The sequence below is a fragment of the Cynocephalus volans genome, chromosome 1, assembly GCF_027409185.1.
Source record: "Cynocephalus volans isolate mCynVol1 chromosome 1, mCynVol1.pri, whole genome shotgun sequence".
In the NCBI taxonomy this organism is placed as follows: domain Eukaryota; kingdom Metazoa; phylum Chordata; class Mammalia; order Dermoptera; family Cynocephalidae; genus Cynocephalus; species Cynocephalus volans.
The window spans coordinates 274,977,154-274,998,063 of NC_084460.1; the positions used below are offsets into that span (position 1 = coordinate 274,977,154).

Sequence of the window (20,910 nt, forward strand, 5' to 3'; positions counted from 1 at the left end):
ACAGCAAGGTTGCTGATTCAAAGACAGACTAGTTACTGATTAATGTGTAAAGATACTGGGAAATTGCTTTAAGAAGGAATGTTTGCTAAGATCAAGCTTTTGTTGGTGGATCAACTTAATTGCCTAATGGAATGTCATCTGACTTGTTCACTGAAAGTTACCAGCCTATATTGTTAAACTATAGCCCCACCTATGTTCTCTTCCTGTAACTTCCTGCTCTGGAGAATAAATGCAGGAAGAGAACCCCAATCAGGGGTTAATCTCCCAAGGAAGGGATGCCTCTCACTTGAGGATTCCTGGGAAGTTAACCATTTCAGGGCTTCTCACTGCTCAGAAAAGATGGGCTTTGAGTAATCCTTTGTGGCTGTGTCACCCAGGGGAAGTGGGGTGACAAATCTGTGGGGGGCAAAGCAACAGTTTTCCATAATGGCTGCACTAATTTACAATCCCACCAGCAGGGGTTCCTCTTTCTCTGCATCCTCACCAACATTTGTTATTCTCTGTCTTTTTGATATTAGCTGGTCTAACTGGCATGAGATATCTCAATGTGGTTTTGATTTGTGTTTCTCTGATGATTAGTGATTGACAAGAGTTTGAATGTGTTGTGCCCCCAAAACTCATGTGGAAATCTGATCCCCAATGTGGAAGTGTTGGGAGCTTTTTGAGTCATGGGGGACAGATCCTTCATGAATGGATTAATGCTTTCCCTGAAGGGTGGGGGTAGTGAGTGAGTTCTTGCTTATTAGTTCCCATGAGAGCTGGCTTTTTACCTTTACTAGCAAGTTTTATACTGCCATATGCTTTCATGTTGCTGTTTAGTGTCTTTCTGTTTTGAAGAACTCCCCCTTGGTCTTTCTTGTAAGACAGGTCTAGTGGTGATGAACTCCCTCAGCTTTGGTTTATTGGGGAATATCTTTATTTCTCCAATTTGAAGTCTGTTGGGCTTCCTGAATCTGGATGTCCTCTTTCTTCCCTAGATTGGGGAAGTTTTTGACCACTGTTTTTTTAAAATAACCTTTCTGCCCCCTTTTCTCTCTCTTCTCCTTCTGAAACTCCCATAATGCATATATTGGTTTGTTTGAGGATTTCCTATAAGTTCCTTAGGCTTTCCTCACTTTTTCCCCCTTCTTTTTCCTTCCTTCCTTCCTTCCTTCCTTCCTTCCTTCCTTCCTTCCTTCCTTCCTTCCTTCCTTCCTTCCTTCCTCCCTCCCTCCCTCCCTCCCTTCCTCCCTCCCTCCCTCCCTCCCTCTTCTCAATCCCTCTCTCTCTCATTGCTCTGACTGTATAAAATTTCTAATGATCTGAGTTCATTGACTCTCCTGCTTGATCAAGCCTACCATTGTATCCTTCTAGTGATTTTTCAGTTCAGTTTAGTATTCTTCAGCTCCAAAATTTGTTTGGTCCTGTTTTTATATTTTCTCTTTCTTTGTTGATATTCTCATTTTTTTCATGCACCATTTTCTTGAGTTTGTACAGCATCTTTATGAAGGTATTTTGAATTATTTGTCAGGTGATTCATTTCCCTTCATTTCTTTAGGATTGGTTAGAGGATTTATTTTATTCCTTAGTTTGGGCCATATTTCCTGTTTCTTCATGTAACACATAACTTTGCATTGGGAACCATGCATTTTACAAAACAGTCACCTCTTCCAGTATTTAAACACTGGCTTCATACAGGGGAAGATCCTTACCAATCAGCCCAACTAGGTATTTTGGGGGCTTCTGAAATCTTTTTGAGGGACTTGGGGATGCAACTTTTCTGGGCCTGTGCTTGCAGTTTCTCAGAGAGGATTGCTGGTTTCTTTTTTTCAGGGGCTCATAATCTCTCACTGACTCTGGTGTCTGTCTGCAGGACTGCAATTTCTCTGGTTTTACTATAGCGATCTCCCCTGCTCTCCGTTGTTCTCAGCAGTCATCAGGCATCCAAAGTATGCTGGCTCCCTGTCAGCACCCTTTGTCAGGAAAGACAGACACCAGTCCCTCAGGCAGTCATCCAAAAAGCCAGAATGCCACACAGTCCACTTCTTTCTCTCCCTCCCAAGGGAGAAACCTCAAGTTGCAGACCTCCTGATTACATTGAGCCATGTCAGTTGCAGGAAACTGAGTCCCCTCAACCCCCATTCTTCTTTATTCTCAGAGGCCTCCAGGTATCCAAACTGTTCCAGTTCAGTCAGCACTCTGAGGAGAGGCGGAAAGCATTCTCTTAGGGCAGCCCTCCAAAGAGTCAGAACACTGGATATATGCGCCATTATTTTCCATCTCCCAAAGAAGCCTCAACTTATGTGCTTTTTCCCAATCACACTGAGTCCTGCTGGCTGCAGCAAGTCCTCAACTCTTCTTTGTTTTTAGTGACCACCAGGCCTCCAAACTATGCCAGTACCATCAGTGCTCCGAGGAGGGCAAGACAGAGTATAGGCCCTTGGGTAGGCCTCCAAAAAGCCTGAATGCTGGACTCACGCTTCTCTCTTCTTTTTCTACTTGAGGCTTCCACTTGAGGGCGAAGCGCTCTCTCCCAGGGCTGAGCTGTGATGATATGGGTAAAATGAAATTGTTCTTCTTACCTTTCTCAGTGTGGATGTTCTTTGTTTTGTGCTTGCCTAGAGTACTTCAACTTCTTAACTGGATTCTGGAATTCTCATAAAGGTATTTTGGTTTACCTTTTTAAAAAATCACTGTTTCCGTGGAGCAACAAGGGCTGGGACTTTCTATTCTGCCATCTTGGTGATGTCACTCCTCAGCAATTCAATTTTTAACTGAGCAGATGAGAACTTTCAAGAGATAAAAAGTGCTGGGCATTCAATATTATAAGTTGTAGGAAATGCATTGATTATGTGTCATCTAAACTTGAATCATTTCTTAGGTCAAAGTACCCAGGGAATATGTTGATGTGAACAGGAGTATAGGGATATTAATAATCACACTCATTTGTATTGGGCTTTCAGTTTAGGAGTTGAGGAAATAATGAGTTTTTACTATTTCTAATGAAGTTTTCAAGCTTCCTAGATTGGCCTTGTTCTTAAGCACTGAAGCATCCCTAAATAAATTACCTCTGAGGCACTATAGACCCATATCACTTTATATCATTCTCATATAGGAATCATGGCACATGGCAGACAATGGCAAATAAAGGCAATTTTTTGACCCCTCTAGTATACATTTACTATTTATAAAATGCTAAGAAAAACATTTAGAAAAAGGAATGTGATTGCTCTGCTTTTGTGTTTAATATCTTTAAAGAGTTTGCTCGCTAATCTTGGCTCCTTATAAAGTCTAAATGAGGGGCAGATGGGTATTTTTCCCAATATAAGCCTTGATGATTTCAGATGACTCAAATTAATTCCTTAGTATAGATATCTTCCCTGTGATTCTTATATTACCAGAAGCTTATGACTGGATTGAAAAAAATTCAGAATTATTGGCAATTTTTCCATTCAAATTACAAACACATATCTGTTCCAAGTCCTTTTCTTCCATTTGCTGCAGTCATCGCTACAGAAAATTGTCCACCTCAAGACCAAACCCTTTGCTTTGACATTATATGGAATTGCATCACATCAGAAATCAGACTCCAATTATTCCAGCTCCTTTATATTCTTGCTAGTACTGCATGTGCCCTTTGATTTTACAACAATCAATTCGTCCAACTCATCAACCAACTTCTGACCTTACTTTCTTTTTCTCTAGCCAGTATGGATTCATGATGGATTATCTAATCTCATGGGTTCAAAGTAGGATCTGTGGCCAGCATGAGCATTATCTGGTAACTTGAAATGCAGAATCCCAGGCCTGACCCAACCTGCACTTTAGAATTTCTTTAACAAGATCCTCAGGAGATTTGTATGCACATGGATCATTGAGAAGACTTGACTTCCAGATTTCTTCAGCAAATTTCCTTGACCTTCATACACTTCTATCTTTCCTTTTCCATTACTCTCTGAAAGCCAGTCCTGGTGTGATGCCATATCACACTAAAACTACTTGTTCATATTTATTACCACATTTAAACACTCTTTTGTGAGCAGGCATCATCTTATCTAATACTATAGCTAGATGCAGTAACTAGCATATTCTAGTGGCGTGATATTGTTTCATGTTCTTCAAGTCAATTGCTATGTAAGTCATAAACCAATTACTAAGATGCTAATAACACAGCAGAATCCACAAACTATTTCTTCTAAAATATTTGCATTTAAAAAGAAGATTCCTGAAGAAAAGGGATTTAACCTAAATTATCAATAATGCTAATGCTGCGAGTTTCTGAGAAGTTGGCTGAGTGCAAGTAATTTTGGGGACAAGTGACTTTTTGTCTTGAGATTTCCCTTCACCTTGCCCATTGTCAAGGTAGTCCAAATGAGAGAACTTTGAGTATTTCTGGGCTGAGTGGCTTTTAAATTGTCTTCTCCCAGCAAGAGGTCTAAACTCCAATACTTCCAAATATAGGCAGAAACCACATGCCACATGGGAGACCTGTACAAGTATAAAATTTATGAAACAAGGAAAATAGTACTGAGAAGGGTTAACAGAATATTAGATTTCATTGTATGGTCACCTGCTTTCTTCACAAGACTGTGAGCTGTCAGAGCACAGATGTCTTTATTATGCACACAGAACCCCCAGCCGGGTACCTTGCACACAAACATACACATTTAATGAATTTTGGGGATAAATGGTTTGAAAGCATTGCTCATGGCATGATTAATAAAATGGTATGTGTACAGAACATACGCTGACAGTGCCAGCAGTTTAGATTATATCAGCAAGATGGTTCGTGTTACGTTCTGATGCCAAATCCTGAGAAAACAATCAATATTAAATATCAACTTTCACAGTGAACCACATCAGTATTTTTCAGGTTACAAATATCTTTCCTAATATCCCAGCTTCATCAGAGAAGAGAAATTTGGCAATTGTGACACTACTTTACAAACTGATTTGTCAAGAGTCCTGTCTTGCCCTGCATAATGAGTAAGTGCCTACAAATGCTTTCTCTAACATTTATTTGTAGATAGAACATTAGCTGCAGATTTAATGCCACCATGGTTGTAATTTGCATGTGGATGAAAAGTTAACATAACGTAGAACTGTGAAATTACACTAGTTGGCTATAAGCAGCAGCCTTGATATATACATTTCTCAATCCTCATTATTTCACCTCTTGGCTTACTGTGTTTGCTGCTTTCTCCCATTACTCATGAAATTGTCACATAAGTCCCTGAGGATGCACTAGCACAGGGCTTCTGGAAAACAGTATTTGGACAGTTTACTTAATGGGACCAATGAAGCCAACATTGTAAAAAAGCCAGTGTTCTCTTGCTTTGTTAATTGACCCACAGCTGTAAAAGGAAGAGGGCAAGTTTGGATGGGAAACAGAGTGAGAAAGCAAATTTTCAGAGGACTGATTTGTAGGTTGTTCTCAGTTTAAGTGATGCTTATTTATAAGAATAAAAAATACACGAGTATTTTAAGGACACTGAATCCACAGTGGGGACTATCTGGGAAAAAGAAGTGACATAAAAATTATTTTCTTCTATTCAGACAGTATGAGGAGATAGAGGCAAAGGTCTTTCCTAACGCAAAGTTAGGAAGAAATCAAACTACTATTGGTAAGTCACAAGAGACAAATTACTTCATTTTGTTTGTTCATGAGGTTACAACTGTGGTGCAATTTAATGTGCTTGTCATTATTTTTCTTATGGTAGGAAGATGAGCCTGGGAATGGTAAACTAGAGAACAGCGCTAGCTGGGCTTATCAGTTGAAATTAATCTTGTAGGAGTTAGCGGGAAGTCTCCGAGCATCACTTTGGAGCTGTGTGACCTCTGCAAGGCACTGTCTTCTCTATGCCTCATTGCCTGCATCTGAAGACTTAATATCACCATACCTCCTTTACTTCATTCAAAGGAGAGAAATAAAAAATAACTCTGCATTTGTCCTCAGTATTATGAGTCATTCAATCAACAGACCAGGGGTATAAAGGGCACTTTAATCATGTGTACCAGAGGACAAAATGTAACTTAGAGATGAAAACAAGTATTTTATAATTTGGCAAATCTCTGTTATGCTAAGTGACACTAGCTGTGTCATGAAAAGTAGTGCTACAAAGTCATCCCAGATGATTCAGCAGAGCTTCTTTCCAAACTTTGCATATATATTTTATAATTATGCCTCATTTAATCCCCCTCTCTATTCAGAGTTCCTTTCAGAATTGGTCAGCAGGGAATCAATTTCTAGAATGAGGCCTTTAGTTATTCACCACAGGGTAGATTCTCACATGTATGAGATGATTAGTGGATTCCTCCTAATTCTACAATGATTTAAAAATATTTTCCTCTTACAAACCTCTATTTTCAGAAAGTAGTGCAAATCTTGTTCAACCAAACAATGAAGAAAAAGTCAGGAAAAAACTCTACGGAATGAGTGCCACTGGAGGAAAGTATTTCTCAAGTTTAAACTGAAGCAAACAAAAAGCACACGACAACACATAGTCCTAATAAAATTTTATTGAGAACCAGTAAGTCAAATCCTTTACAGAACACAGAAATACATTATGATCCCAACCCCCCTAATGACAAGAGGGTTTCCTGAATATCCTAAACACTTTGTTTTATACCTATCGGAGAGAAACAGTTCTACATCTCAACAGTATAGAAAATACAGAAGCAGAGGGCTCTGACCTGTTTCGGAGAAGCAGAAATGGAATCGGAATTCAGTATAAGTAATAAAGGACTACAGATGAGTTCTAGTGGCCAAAGGAGGGCATGAGTAAAATATTCACTCTTCATATTTTATATTTCAAAATCAGCCAGTAGAAGGCAGGGCATCATAAGATAAGACACAAATTAACCTGAAGACATTAGAACAGAGTATGTCTCTCAATTCACTGATGTAGGGAAGTGGTAATAAGGAGAAAAAATGACCTTAGCTCCACATTTACCCAAAACTTGACCCACCATGAAGGCTTTTGTTACCAAAGAATTGGAAGAGACATCAAAGATGCAAAAGGAGCCAAATGACTCTAAGGACTAAAGACCAACACATCAGGTGAGCCTAAAGGCCAGGATCTATGGGATTGGTTATTATAATGTTAGCATTTTTTACGTAATGGAAAGTTGACAATTGCAATTTCTCCTCACTACATGAACAGAAACATATGACAGGATATATGAACACTGCTTGACAAGTTTTGAGGGTTTTGCTATCTAGTCCTCGTGTGGAACTTTAAGATACTATTGAGTTTTCTGGGCAGCAACTTTTGGGAAGTTTTTTTTTTTTTTTTTTTTTAACCAAGAAAAATACATCTGAGGGGAAAAAGTAACAGAAATAGAACTGAAACAATAATGCCCTTCCTCTTAAAACTAAGAAAGCAAGGGTAAAGTTTCTTTCAGTCACCACTGAAATGGTGTTAGGGTATTGGTATTAGCTTTGTCGCCTTTGTCTGAGTTTAAAATTCCATCAAAACTTTTTTAGCTCTTAAGCATACATAAGTAAAGCAAATGATGGCACAAATATAAAATCCCGCTAGTTTAATAACAGTCTTAATAAGCTAAAAAAATACACAAGCTGAATTGTGTTTGTGTTGATAAATTTGTTAATGGATGACAGCAGCTACACTGTAATCCAAATACTAACAAGATTCTTATTCAAAGTTCTCTCCCTGCCGAAGTCTTCTTGGGGTTAAATCAATCAAGAAGCTTAGAGAAGTACTGTGATTCTGTTTCCTTTTGCTCGGACAAAGTGTGTTTTGTTCTTTTTCCCTGGTTCGTAACTGCAGTAGATAAAAGTGTAGGCACAGTACAGTAAGACCTTTATCTAAACCAAAAGGGTTTTATTTTGTCAAGCTGGACACCTGGCTAAGGGCAAATTCGTTTTGCTGTGTTCCTCTTTTGCTTCTTACTGTAAATGCTGTTGATGGAAACTTTCACAAGGAAGACACAGCTTGCACAGTCTACCAGTGGCACCGTGGAAATCTGAGGCACAAGATAGTCCCTGACAAGGAGTAAGCTAATCCTAGGAATTGAGCAGGGGGCTGCTTTTTAGTTCCTACTGTAGTAGCCTTTAAAGGGTCAACTTGCAATATTAGCTATTTTGGTGCAAAATAGAAAATAACAGGGGAGTGCTATCTGCAGAAACCAGGATACACTCCGTGGGAATTTGGTTCAAAGTTTCAATAAAAATAACATGCTTTTGTGACCAAGAGAGCTATGAAACTGGCACATTTAAAATTCTTAGACCCTGCGTTTTTAAAGCTGCAAAATGTTCAGTCAAAATGAAATGACAAAGGCCTGGGAAAGGCAGCAATGGAAGGAGGAAGAGTAAAGCTGACAAGTCAAAACATTTGGACAGAATCCGAAGCACCAGGTAGTCAGTCTTCATCTGCCATATAAAGCTCAATTCTGTGACCTCAGAAACTGATGAACTGTTAAACCTTGCAAAGATCCATTTGTTCTAAGCATGAACTCTGGATAATACCTCTAAACCAACAGTGTATCTATCAAAAGCTCAGTGTTCTTGTTCAAGTTACTGGTTATATAGCATTCCCCTTAAGTCCCTTTTTCAAACAGGAATAGAATGCTGTATTATTTAGCGAAAAGATCAATATTCACTTAAATTGAATGGAAGAAAAATATCTTTTGGCTTATACCAAACAGCCAGCACTAAAACATAGTCATTGCAAAGGAAGTAGAACACAAGTCGAAATTTAGGCCAGTTGAACAGGGTGCACTGGAATCCTAGGTCACAGTGTATTCACAAACAGAAAATTAGCTTCCTGATCTTATACAAATACCAAAGAACAAACAAATTTTAAAAAGTAATTTCAAAATACACTAAATTATTTTAGAGAAAACAACAAACTGTTATTAATAGCTTATCCTGAACTATCTTTCAAATCAGAAGTTTCACAACAACCATCATATTTTAGAAATTTTTGATTAACATATTGGCTTACGGTGCCCGGATGGCTTAGCTTACTGAGAAAAAGGCAAATTTGAAAGCATATTTATCTTTAGTCCAAACAGGCATCATGAATTTGAAAAATGGTATTTAGGTCCTGAGTCTAGTTTGTAACTCTTGCAAGTTTTTTCCTATAAGCATATAAGTTATATTTTTGTCCCCTTTCATAACCAACCACCTAGAGAAGAGCAAGTCATTAAACTGTCTGCCCTCCTGTTGAAGGAAAAATATTAAAGAGAAGAGGTGAAGGGCAATATCCAATAATAACCATATATTTATCTTTATCTATCTTTAATTTCTCTTAAACATTTTTAGAACAGTAACAGATGGTTATATTCATAAACTTAAATAAGATTTCCACCCAGTTCTGAAATATCTGTATATGACCTCAAAATACTGTAAATGACACCCACCCTCCCTTTAGGAAGAAATTGAAATTAAAGTTAAAAGACTTCCTTGAATACTTTTAAATATAAGTAAATGTTTTTTTTTAAAAAGAAGAAAAAAAAAAAAAAAGGAGAGGAACTGAACTAAAGACAAGCATTCTGGAAAAACAAAAACAAAACTAAGTCAAGTACATAGTTTCACTTGATGTTTCCTTGAAAAGCAACGGAAGCACTTAGCCCAGGTTTGAATATACAGAAAGGGTCATGCAGTCAGAGTTGCAGGGGGCATGCTTTCCTTTTATAGTTCAAATGCAGGGAACCTGGCTTTTGTGGGGACCAGCAGGTCAGCCAGGAAATATATTGTTCCAGCCATTCCTACAGTAGGAGGAAGAGGCAAAAGTTATTACATCAAATGACTCCATTTTATAGTGTGGCTCCAGTTTTTAGCATCAACAACTTTACGATTTTAACAGCAATGATTTAAAAGTGGGAATCTGTCTATATTTACATGCATTGCAGTTCAAACATTACAGATTACCAGTGAGTTGTTCAGCCTTTTTATCAAGGTGGAAGACAGGAGAGAGAACGGAACCAGACCATTCAAGTCACCGCCCTGCGGTTACCATATGTGAACTCCTTCACCATGGCACTGTGGGACACTTACCTGTCTGAGCTTCAGTCTCCTCATCTGTGACATGAAGACAGTAATGCGTATGTGTTTTTGCTGAAATGATTTATGGTGGCATCTGCAAGATGCCCAGCATGTGCCTGACTCATAAATGGCAGCTACCATTGTGACTGCTAGTATTAGGTCTGTGGTAATACACGTGCTAATTGAGTTTTAATATTGATTTGACATATTAGGAAATAAGTAGTTTAAGAAATAACCATAAAATTAATTTGTTGGTAAAACTCAAATTCAGATATATCAATTACCAAGCAGAGAACTAGCTACTGATATCATAAGGCAAATAAGCAATGTGTGAAAAATACCTTCGAAGAGGGAGAAGGGGGTGTCCGGTGTCCTGCATCCATGTTCCCCATAATCTAAGCACCATTCGGCAAACTGAAATGAGACCCAGGTTAGATAACTGTAGTGATTTCTTCCAGAGACCCCCCAAAGGTTGATAGAGATTGTTCCTAAGTACTCTGAAAAGTCAAAAACTATCTTCAAGTCAGGGAAAAGGGATTAATGCAGAGAAACATGTGGTCTGAAAGTGTATGAGGCATGGGAAGAATTTAATGAGCCATCTGAGCCATGTATCTGGCAAGGTTATCAAAGAAGGCAGAAAGGAACAAAATCACTCTACATCTTTTTTTCTCTTACAAATGCTGTTGAGTAGGATTATGTCCCTTTCAAAGAATGCTAATTCAATTGAAAGGCTTTTGAAGGTTTTTCTTAAGTAACTGTTTGTTATTTACAGACTCATGGTTTTAAAAATAAATTAATTAAATCAGATGAACTACAGCCCTTTCTACAAGCTTCTGGAAGAGGTGTTTTCTTTTTGGTGGTTCTGACTCCTACCTTACAGGCCCTATACAGGTACTTCATATCCTGTGTGAGGTTGTACAGGGTCAGGAAGGCATAGGCGTTTCCTGCGGTGCCGTGACACAGCCCATATCCCTTCTTCAGCAACCCATATTGCCAGATCACATCAGCACACTGATAGGCATCACAGAGATACTGTTCCTCTTTGAACACCTGCATACAAGGGACATACATTTTATTATAAGGGATATAAAGGAAAGTTCTATTGACATTCCTTCCTTATAAGTAAGCAGGAGAAACCAGGAAAGGAAAGAGAGAGGGAGGCGGCTTGGCAAGAAAGGATAAGGGGTTTACTGATAGAGAGCTGTGTTACATTGGTAGTGACAAATTACTAAAATTGACTAGCTTTGCTTTTTTTTAAATAATTGGACATTAGCTTGTCTGTACAAAGTTTTCTCTGCACGTGTGTTTGTGTATGTGGGTGTCACTGATGAAGCCACATTATTTAGTGTGCAACTTGCAGATAGCATTAGACACTTTCCAAAGAACACATGCTGTCTTTGTTAACCATGATGCTGTTCACTTTCAGAAAGTTTCTTTACATACTGAAGAAAATACTGTTACTTATTTATATGCAAACTGATGATAAAACACTATACTTTATCAGAAAAATTAGATAGACCTTTGCAATCTTTTGCTGCCACCTATCTCTTGATCAAAGACTTGAGAAATATTGAGTAGATATTTTTAATATCTAATTGCAAGCTAAGTGTCTTTAAAAATAGAATATTGCAGTTTTAAAAGTTTTTCCACTATATCCAACTTTCTGAAATGTACAACGTTATATTCTAAAAGCTTATTTAGTTATGAGATGCCAGTGCCTATTTATAGTCTGTAGATTTGTAATTTGTTGATTTGGCACCAATGGTCATAGATATCTTGGTTTACTTCCATTTTTTTTTTCTCAATTAAAAATCTTTTCTTCCTTGTTGGCAACTCTGCTATAGCATGCTTTTCAGGAGTGGTATTTATATATTTTTTTTACTGTGATAAAACATACATAATATAAAAAGTTACAATTTTTACCATTTTTAAGCTTACAAATCAGTGGCATTAATAACATTCATGAAGTTGCATAACTATCATCACTGTGTATTTGCAAAACTTTTCCATCATCCAAACAAAAATTTGTACCCATTAAGCAATAACCCCTCATTTCCCCTTTCCCCACAGACCCTGGTAACCTCTATTCTATTATCTTTCTCTATAAATTTGCCTATTCTAGATCCCTCATATTAACCATAACATCACATAAGTGGGGTTATATAATATTTGTATTTTGTGTCTGGCTTATTTCACTTAGTATGTTTTCAAGGTGCATGCATGTTGTAGTAGGTATCAGAATTTCATTCTTTTCTACGGCTGAACAATATTTCACTGCATGCATATACCACATTTTCTTTATTCATTCATCTGTTGATGGTTTTGCACCTTTTGGCTACTGTGAATAATGCTGCTATGACCACTGGTGTACTTGAATCTTTTTTTTTAGTTCTTTTGGGAGTGGAATTACTGTATCATATGTTAATTATATGTTTAGTTTTTTGAGGTACTGCCAAACTGTTTTTCATGGTGGCTGTACAGTTTTATATTCCCACCAGCAATGCATGAGTGTTCTATTTTTAATTGAGCTCCTGGGATACTTACTTTGGCTCTGCCACTGATACTATGATCTTGGCTACTCTACCTGTCAGTCTCATATTCTATGAAAGAATGTCTGCTATAGTAGAGATGGACTGTGAGAATAGATTATAATCCATTTAGCAACGTGACCTTAGGTCCAATAAAATATTTATTGCTCCTCTAAGAATTATGATAAGACTGATTTTAAATTATAAATTTTTTTTGTTATGTTTTCCAATTTATTTCTAAAATGAGAAAATACACAGTACCTTATAGGCCTGGGTGAGCATGTAGATTACCCCAGGGGCGCCATGGCACCAATGGACAAGCAGATCTCGGTTATCATCCACACATGGAGGGTAATTGCCGGAAGGGAATTTCAGATGGCAGACATAGTCTACACTGGGCTTGACCAAACTATGTAACTTCAGTTGGCTTACTTGAAGGCTGGGCTAGAAATAGGAAAGGGAATTATTAGTTCTGCTGAAACAAACAAATCTTACTAGGCCTCTGTATGAGTTTTAAATCAGGGAAGGAAAAAAAAAAAAAAAAAAAAAGCATGACCAAAAGGAACTGGAAGGTCATTAGCAGGTTTTGGATTCCATCCAATTTTTTCACCTATTGGATGCCTTTATTTTACTCTTTTGTGATTTCATTTTACGATTTTAAATAATGGAACAAACTCAAATTAGGCTAAAGTTAACTCTTGGGCCTTTTGTATATGTTATTTTTCAACATTTGTTATCTACTTACACATGCTTGAGAATGTGAGTGTAAAAGAAGTTTACAAAGATTTCAACACCTAAAGCACGCTTTAAAGGACACAAAGAGACACACTACACAAGCCAAGGATGACTTTCATTATTACATTTACAGAACTGTTAGATGATATTTCTGATAGAAGTGGACACTAACAAGCTAGGAGACCTGGCCTCTAGATGCTAAACTGCAGTGTGACTATAGATCAAGGTTTTCTGCAGAGAATTTGGGACAGATCTATATGCAGAGTTATTTTGATACAACAACGTACAAGATTTATAAGACATACTGACATAGAGCACAAGAGCTGCCATTTTTGATATAAGTTTTTAGTTTCTCCTTTTGGTCCTGTTCTTAATGCAATGCACTGCTCACTTCTTCAAACAACAAATTCAAAGTGTTGTTTTGCCAGGCAAGGAGGTGGGGTGTGTGGGGGTGAGGGGTGGGCAGTCATGTGAAGCACAGGCAGGAGGCAGTGGTGGCAGGAACAAGTGATATTGATGATTCGACAGTCACAAGATTCTGAAAGTACACTGAGTTCTTTAGGGGACATACAGATTCCACTTTGCACAAAGAATAGTGCTCAAGCTCAGTTTAAAGTGCTACAGTAGAAAGAGTGAATTCTACTCAAACTTGCAGGAATTATCCAACATGGCCTAAAAATAGTATTTTATTTTATGTTGAGATACATAGGTACCTAATAGAATAGGCTTTCAGGATTAAAAATTAAATCGTTTAAAATAGAAAATAACCTGCAAATGGAAAAATCAATACTTGGATTTTCAGATTTCGTATTACAGCTAACAAAAGGAGGCAGAGTATGTCTCCTGAATATCTGTTTTAATGAAAGGTCATTGAGGCTGTCTAGTCTCTGACATGTATGATTCTAACTCACCTTGAAACTTCAGAAGACATGAACTCTCCCTCCCTGAAAACTTTTAAAAATCTACATTCACTACTGGAAATAGAGAGCCATGAGGAAATGTGCCAGAAAAATAAAGGAATTTAAGTCTAAACTGTCAAAACCCCTAATTATAAAACTTCTAATTGAGACGTGCAGAATAAGTATAATGGCCAGTCTCTGATTGCCACTAGTACTCAAAGTGACTTTGCATTCAAAAGAAATAATAACCTTGCGTTTTTCAGCTCTGTTGTTATTGTTTAGTTATAGGTAGAGGCCATATCTGACACTGATGTTGTATTATTACAGACAGCTACTCAATCAGCTGGTAATAGGTGTATCCAAGCACTCATGTTGAACATATTAATGAAACACTTCTGTTTATGCCACATTGTGATTTGGGAAGGTGAGGAGGGTACTTCTGCTGCCATTAGAAATCAATTTTCTTTTGCCATAAATTCTTATACCTATTCACAAGTGCCAGTTTCTCCTTAAGAAGAGCTTCATAAGTCCCCTAGAACAACACTCTCATGAGAAGTTCTTTTTGACCTCCTCTCCAAGTTATGTTTGCTGCTGTTTGTCTTCAGTCTGTTTGACTTTGGCTGATGTGTACCAATAGTGCTAGATCCTAAGAACTGTTCGCCAAGCATAGTCAGCTATTTTTCAGGTAAGTTGCACAATCCATTGAAAAGTCTCCTCAGCTTTGTCTCTAAGCAAGTCTTAGGTAATGTGTGTTCATTTGTTTTCTATTGATTTTGTTCTTACTCCTGGAATTTGTTTCAGTAGGTTGTGCTTTATAATGTGCAATAATATTCTTAAATCAAGAATTTTCTGGAAGAGAATAGAAGGCACTTCATATAGAATTATATGTCAAAACACTGTAGTCTGCACAAGTGGCACTAGGTAGGCAAGTATGGTCATCTACAAATCAATTGTCATCTCAAAGAACAGCATCTGTATGCTTATGCATTTTAAACTGCACCTTGGCAAATGTTACCATTGCTTGTCTTGGTCAAGTAATTACAAGGAAGGCGATGCACTGGTTGACAGAGTGACAAAATAGAGCTAAGCACCTGTCTTCTCACTCGAGACAGTATAAGTGTCAGGAAGCATATTTTGAAGTCTCACCATAATCACCCCTTACCTGCATCAGGAAGTAATAAATTCCTGCCAGGCCATGAGCAGCCCCCACATAATATTCCTGGTACCATTCATACATCAGTGGAGACTTTGCTGTGAAGTTTCTCTTTCTAGCTAGGTTTTCTCCAGAAGTTAAAACTGTTTCACAAATCTACAGGGAGAAAACCAACCAAAAAAACAAGATAATCAGAACACAAACCTTCCTGGTGGTGGTAAGGAACTTTTTGTTAAAAGGTGCCAGGGAACATGGCAAATTAGACATCATCTTTTGGCCAGGGAAGGGCACAGTTTCATTCTGTACCAGAGAAGTGGATGCAACTGTATTCTGCCTGAAAGAAGAGGGTATGGAGGGGATCTTGAACTCTGCACTAGAACTTACAAGAATTTGCCTGCCAAAGGAAAGCATAAATTCTTCCAGGCTCAAAAGGAGAAGTGGTGAGATCTGGCCCTAATCTTCTTCTGAACAGGCCTCTAAGCTCTCAAAAGGAGCAGGTGGGCCTTCTGCTCCGAGTCATTCCCTATGGTGTTCCTAACAGTGCTCAGTGTGAAGCTGTTGGTTCTCTGACTGTGCCTGACCTTTAGAGGTCAAGCTATATCTTCCTTCTACTTGAGATGTGCTAACTGGAGAGACAAAAACAATAGTTTAGGCAGACAGGAAGTAAGTGGGATCCTAAAAAGACTCCTAAAAAGCACGAAAACATGGTACCTGCTGAATATGGCTTTGAGGAATCTTTTCCACTCCAAAGTTCTTATTGACAAAAAGAAGAGCATAGATGTAGCCCATCCGTCCATAGAGCATTTCACTTGGAACATGGGGATCAATCTTGTTCAGGTGAATTAGCCTAGGAATAAAAAGACAAGCCTAAGATAATTTGAAAGGGATCAGGATTAAATGTTGGTATATACTTAAAAACAGTACATATAAAAATACACATACACACACAGACTATATATTTAATCTAATCTTTGAACCCTGACTATCATACATACAAGAGTACTTCAAAAAGTTCATGGAAAGATTCGTATTATCTTTTAATTCTACTTTTCCACTAATTTTTTGAAGTACCCTTGTATATATGAAAGTTAATTAAATTTCTTTTCTTCAGTTCACGATGGAACTGACAAGAAACTCACAGAGTGAAGGAATGCAAGTATATGGCTGAGGCTATCTAACACCTCCCCAGTTCCTCGCAGAGGCATGCCTTAAGACTAGTGTTTTAGCAGTTGGGGTCAAAGAAGCCAAGAATTGCTGGTTATTACAGCATTTAGCCTAGAGAAAGGGCTAGGTCAACACTCAAAGGACCATCTGTGTCCATAAAATGAAATGCTTGCTGTACCTCAGTTATCTCCTTCCTCAGTATATTTCTTAACGTGTCACCAGGCCTACTTGTAGTGTCTGTATAGCAGCCAGATCTGCCACCATCAAAAATACATACAAATGGCACAAAGGTATCCATTAGTCTTCCTGTCCCCCCAGACTCCTAGCCTTCTAGTACTTTTCAGAAACAACCACTGTTACCAATTTTTTTGTATATTCCTAGAATTATTTTATGTACTCATAAACATATCCATATTTATAAATATATTGTTTTGCAGCTTGCTATTTGACAATACATCTTGACAACCATTCCCTATCAGCATATAAAGCAGTCTCACTCTTTATAACAGTTGCCTAATACACCATTAAATAGATATATTATAATTTATTAGGTTCCTATTGACAGACTCAGTTCAGCTTTTAAAAAAGTTATTTTTGGTTCCGATTCCTGGTAAAGAGGAAGCACATTCCACACCCTGCCTCTCTCACTAAACACAGCTCCAAAACCTGCACAGAATACACGAAGCAGTTATCTGTGAGCTCTGGAAAGTAAATAACGACAGGCAGAATGGGGAAGAAGACCAGAATGCCAAGTACCACCAAACCAGTGATGAATGTACAGTTTTTTTTCCCTTCTGGTATTCCTGTAGAAGCAAGCACCAGGGGGCTGATAGAGAGAGCTCCAGAAGATCTTTAGTTCTGACACAAGGAGGAACAGGAAAGGGAACTCCAAACAAAGAAAGCGGGTAAACCCTGCATTTTTCTTTATTTTCCTTCTTCTCTTCTCTGTTCTCTTGTACCAGAGGCCATAAGCAATCTCATCCTGGCAGCAGAAGCGAAAGCAACAGGAGCCCACATGTGCCTCAACTCTGAGGGAGGAAACCTTCTTCACAGCTCTGAGGAGCTGTGGTCCCAGGAGGGTGGCGTGAACCCCCATTGCTTTACTTCTCTCTCTCTCCTTCATATCACCTGGCCCCATGGGAAGCACAGGGCAGGGCACTAAGCAAAGCCCTAGCTGTCCTGCCAAAGGAACAAAATGGAAGCCCCAGTGAACCACAAATTAGGGGGTGATCACAGAGGGAGATAAGCTTAAGAAAGCAACCATATTTGGCAATTGGAACTCTGAGAATTAACTTTTTTTCCTTTTTGTTTGGTGGGGGAGGGGGAAGCAAATATAATTAGTAGGAAAAAATGTCCTTGCTATTTTTATCACGATATTTTTAAAGTGTATCTCAATTATCCCTAAATTAGCCTATAAATTCAATGTGATCACATTTAAGTTGCTAAAACATTTACATTTTTGGTAAAATGTAACAAAATAATATTAATATAAAGAGCCAGGGAAATGCTGGAAAAAGATTAGTCAGTGAGAGGATATTAGCCCCACCAAATGTCATCAGGTAGCTTATGACACTACACGTACTATTTCATGTCGGTTCTTAAAATTTCTCATCTATAAAATGAATAGTGCCTTATGATTTAAAAATGGACTCACTTGTTATCTGTATGGAAATTTTCTTTTAAAGTAAATTATGAATGGTATGCTATGCTTGTGTATGTATGTCATCTAACCTTAGTTTATACACTAGGGATAGTTAGTTAGCATTTGAAGTGACAAAAATCATGCCTCCCCCCACACCCCAGGGTGATTGGTTACATCTGAAGTACTCTAGTCAGGAATCAACATTCAGAGGTACTCAGCACTTCAAATAACTTTATCAAAATGTATACCAGAGGATTTGTCATAAGTGTAGTAAGGAATGTTAGAAAGCGGCTTTTCACTGGCTGGAGGTTTGACAGATGGTACAGACTTTCCCACCCTTTCGTGAATAAAATCTAAGGGCTTGAGGCTAATGTGGCTTTCTCTGAGCTACATGAATGGGGAAGGGGGCTATTTGGTAGTATGTATGTGTATCTTCTTCCTAATAAATGTGTGTACATTTGGCAGAACTGGGCAACTGCTTGTGTCTTCATTTTAACATACTCAGTGGGAAGGGCATAGCTGAAAGGGTACACAGCCCCCACTGCAAATCTCTGGAGGCCGCCAATATTTACGAACAAACTAAAAAAACCCAAGCAAACAAAATCCTGGCAATTATTGCCACCAGGCTAAGCACCCATAGATACAGTGACGAGGTCCTAGCTCCACAGGGAGGGTACTTGTGAAAGAAAATAATACCACCCTCCCCATGCCCCTTCCCACCGCTTCCACGGGCTTATGGTAAGGGGAGGGAGGGGAACACAACATTTAAAATGGGGAGGACAGGTTTTAATAACTGGAATGAAATGATTTTTGTGACTGAAAGCAGCTGACAGCTATGAAAAAAAAAGACAGAAAAAGTTTTGAAAAAGTCTTCTAGGAAACTTATTCTCCACTAGGAAAGAGAGTTTGGGAAAGTTGCAGATCCTGAAAAAGTTACACTTTTTCATATTATACCTCAATGAACTGAGGCATCGCAAACTGGTTAAATATGCAAATGCTGGGGCCGACCCCATGGCTCACTTGGGAGAGTGCGGCGCTGGGAGTGCAGCGATGCTCCCGCCGCGGGTTCGGATCCTATATAGGGATGGCTGGTGCGCTCACTGGCTGAGCGCGGTGTGGGCGGACACCAAGCCAAGGGTTGCGATCCCCTTACTGGTCACAAATATGCAAATGCTGGATCATGCATTTTTCTCCTTCTACAAATACTGGCAATAAACTTACAGTGGTTAGGTCAGAGGTTCCTTTCCATTTTTGTGCAGTACCTTGTTTGACCTTTTTAAAATATCAACAGGGCTAAGTGGGTGGTAGACTTACGGGCCATTTTGTTTTCTACTTCAATACCATATATATGTGTACCCATGCACACAATTTTTAAAAGAACTTAAAAACACTTTTAAAAAAAATATTACTTTTTTCTCATGTTAGAACTGGCAGCTCAGTATGTTTGGACCATAGAAAACTAAACCTCTTAACTAGATACAAACTGAACCATTGTAGTAAATAGAATAAATGTCTCAGAGTTCTGATAAGAACCTATTATCAAGTTTTAATATAAATGTATCAAATTGTATAGAATTTAGACATAAAAAAAGCACTTTTGATCAACTTTTCCGAAGGAGATTGAAAGAACTATTCAAAAAGGGAAATTTCTGTGAGTTTTTAAACAAAAACTGTTCAATGGAAGTATTACTCAGAACAATCATTACATTAACTCCAATCACGTTCCTACCAAAATAAAGTGTTTTGATCACTGTACTAGAAAGCGCCATTCTTACATTTTCCGACGTTACGACTTACACTACCACTAGATGGCAATATAAAATTAGCATTCCAATTATTTTGAAGCCAAACTCATTTGTATTTGGGACATTCAAAGTAGGTAGCAAATACCTTCCAAATATTTGAAAATAATGTATTGCTTCAGAGCACCTCAATAAAACAGTATAGTTTAGGGTAACAAAGGAAGTATTCCATTTTTTTCTGAATTTGAATTCAAATCACTAAAACTCGTAAATTGTATCTGATGATTACTAAAGGTAGGACTTTTAACTGCACGGTTTATGTGCTACATTCTCAAGATAAAACAAAGATATGATAGCATTTATGAACCATAATGGTTATTTTATGTGTGTCCAAAAACTCTCAAACCCACAAGCACACCTTGCAGCTCCATTTATTTGTTTGGATATGCTCATATTAATAGCAAGCAATCTTCAGAAGAGATAAGCAAGTCACTGAAATGTCACTGAAGGAAGGATAAAGACATATAAAAACAAGATAGCTCTGTTCCACTCCTAGCTATATTTCTCCAGGGTGATACTGGGGAAAGTTTTTTTGCCTTGTATTATCCAAAGGTGTGTAACTTTAAAAAACCATCCTTTTCTGACACATAACACTACAAAGGAGAAAGGTCATACTTTTCCTAAACAGAATGCCAAATTTCCTCATCATTCTAAGTACTGGCCACAGAGCACTATATATGACAGGTTAGTCACCTAATTGGGTACAAAATGGGTGATGCTCTCTATTCATGTTCTGGTATCAATATCTCTGTGTTGAAGAACGGGTAAAACTGGACATGATATACAAGTTTATCAAGCAGTAGGAAGAACAAGTACTGTGTACTGTCCTCCCTGCCACCCCCCAGCCATTTGCAGGACAATTTGAACATGAACACATACATATACTCCTTTTGGGGAGTTACAGACTCCTCCAAAAGAAAAAGTTAAGAAGTGAAAATGGTTTCTTCAGGCTGAGTACAATTTGGGGTTGTTATATACCTCCAGAAGCCCTAAGATACC

At 38.1% G+C, this 20,910-nt stretch overlaps 1 protein-coding gene across 4 annotated transcripts in view; it reads right to left on the reverse strand.

The window, feature by feature from the left end:
* Positions 1 to 6,488: 6,488 nt before the first annotated feature.
* Positions 6,489 to 20,910, reverse strand: part of LANCL1 (LanC like glutathione S-transferase 1) — a 36,308-nt gene continuing 21,886 nt past the window's right edge. For 3 of the 4 annotated variants that reach the window (XM_063109157.1, XM_063109164.1, XM_063109151.1), the window contains exons 5-10: positions 16,015 to 16,150; positions 15,313 to 15,459; positions 12,778 to 12,960; positions 10,862 to 11,038; positions 10,330 to 10,402; positions 6,489 to 9,711 (exon numbers count right to left, since the gene is read on the reverse strand). In XM_063109157.1, the coding sequence (XP_062965227.1) occupies positions 9,635 to 9,711; positions 10,330 to 10,402; positions 10,862 to 11,038; positions 12,778 to 12,960; positions 15,313 to 15,459; positions 16,015 to 16,150 (793 nt within the window). In that variant the 3' untranslated portion in view covers positions 6,489 to 9,634. The remainder of the gene's footprint in view (positions 9,712 to 10,329; positions 10,403 to 10,861; positions 11,039 to 12,777; positions 12,961 to 15,312; positions 15,460 to 16,014; positions 16,151 to 20,910) is intronic. The other variant, XM_063109171.1, reaches the window with a different exon arrangement.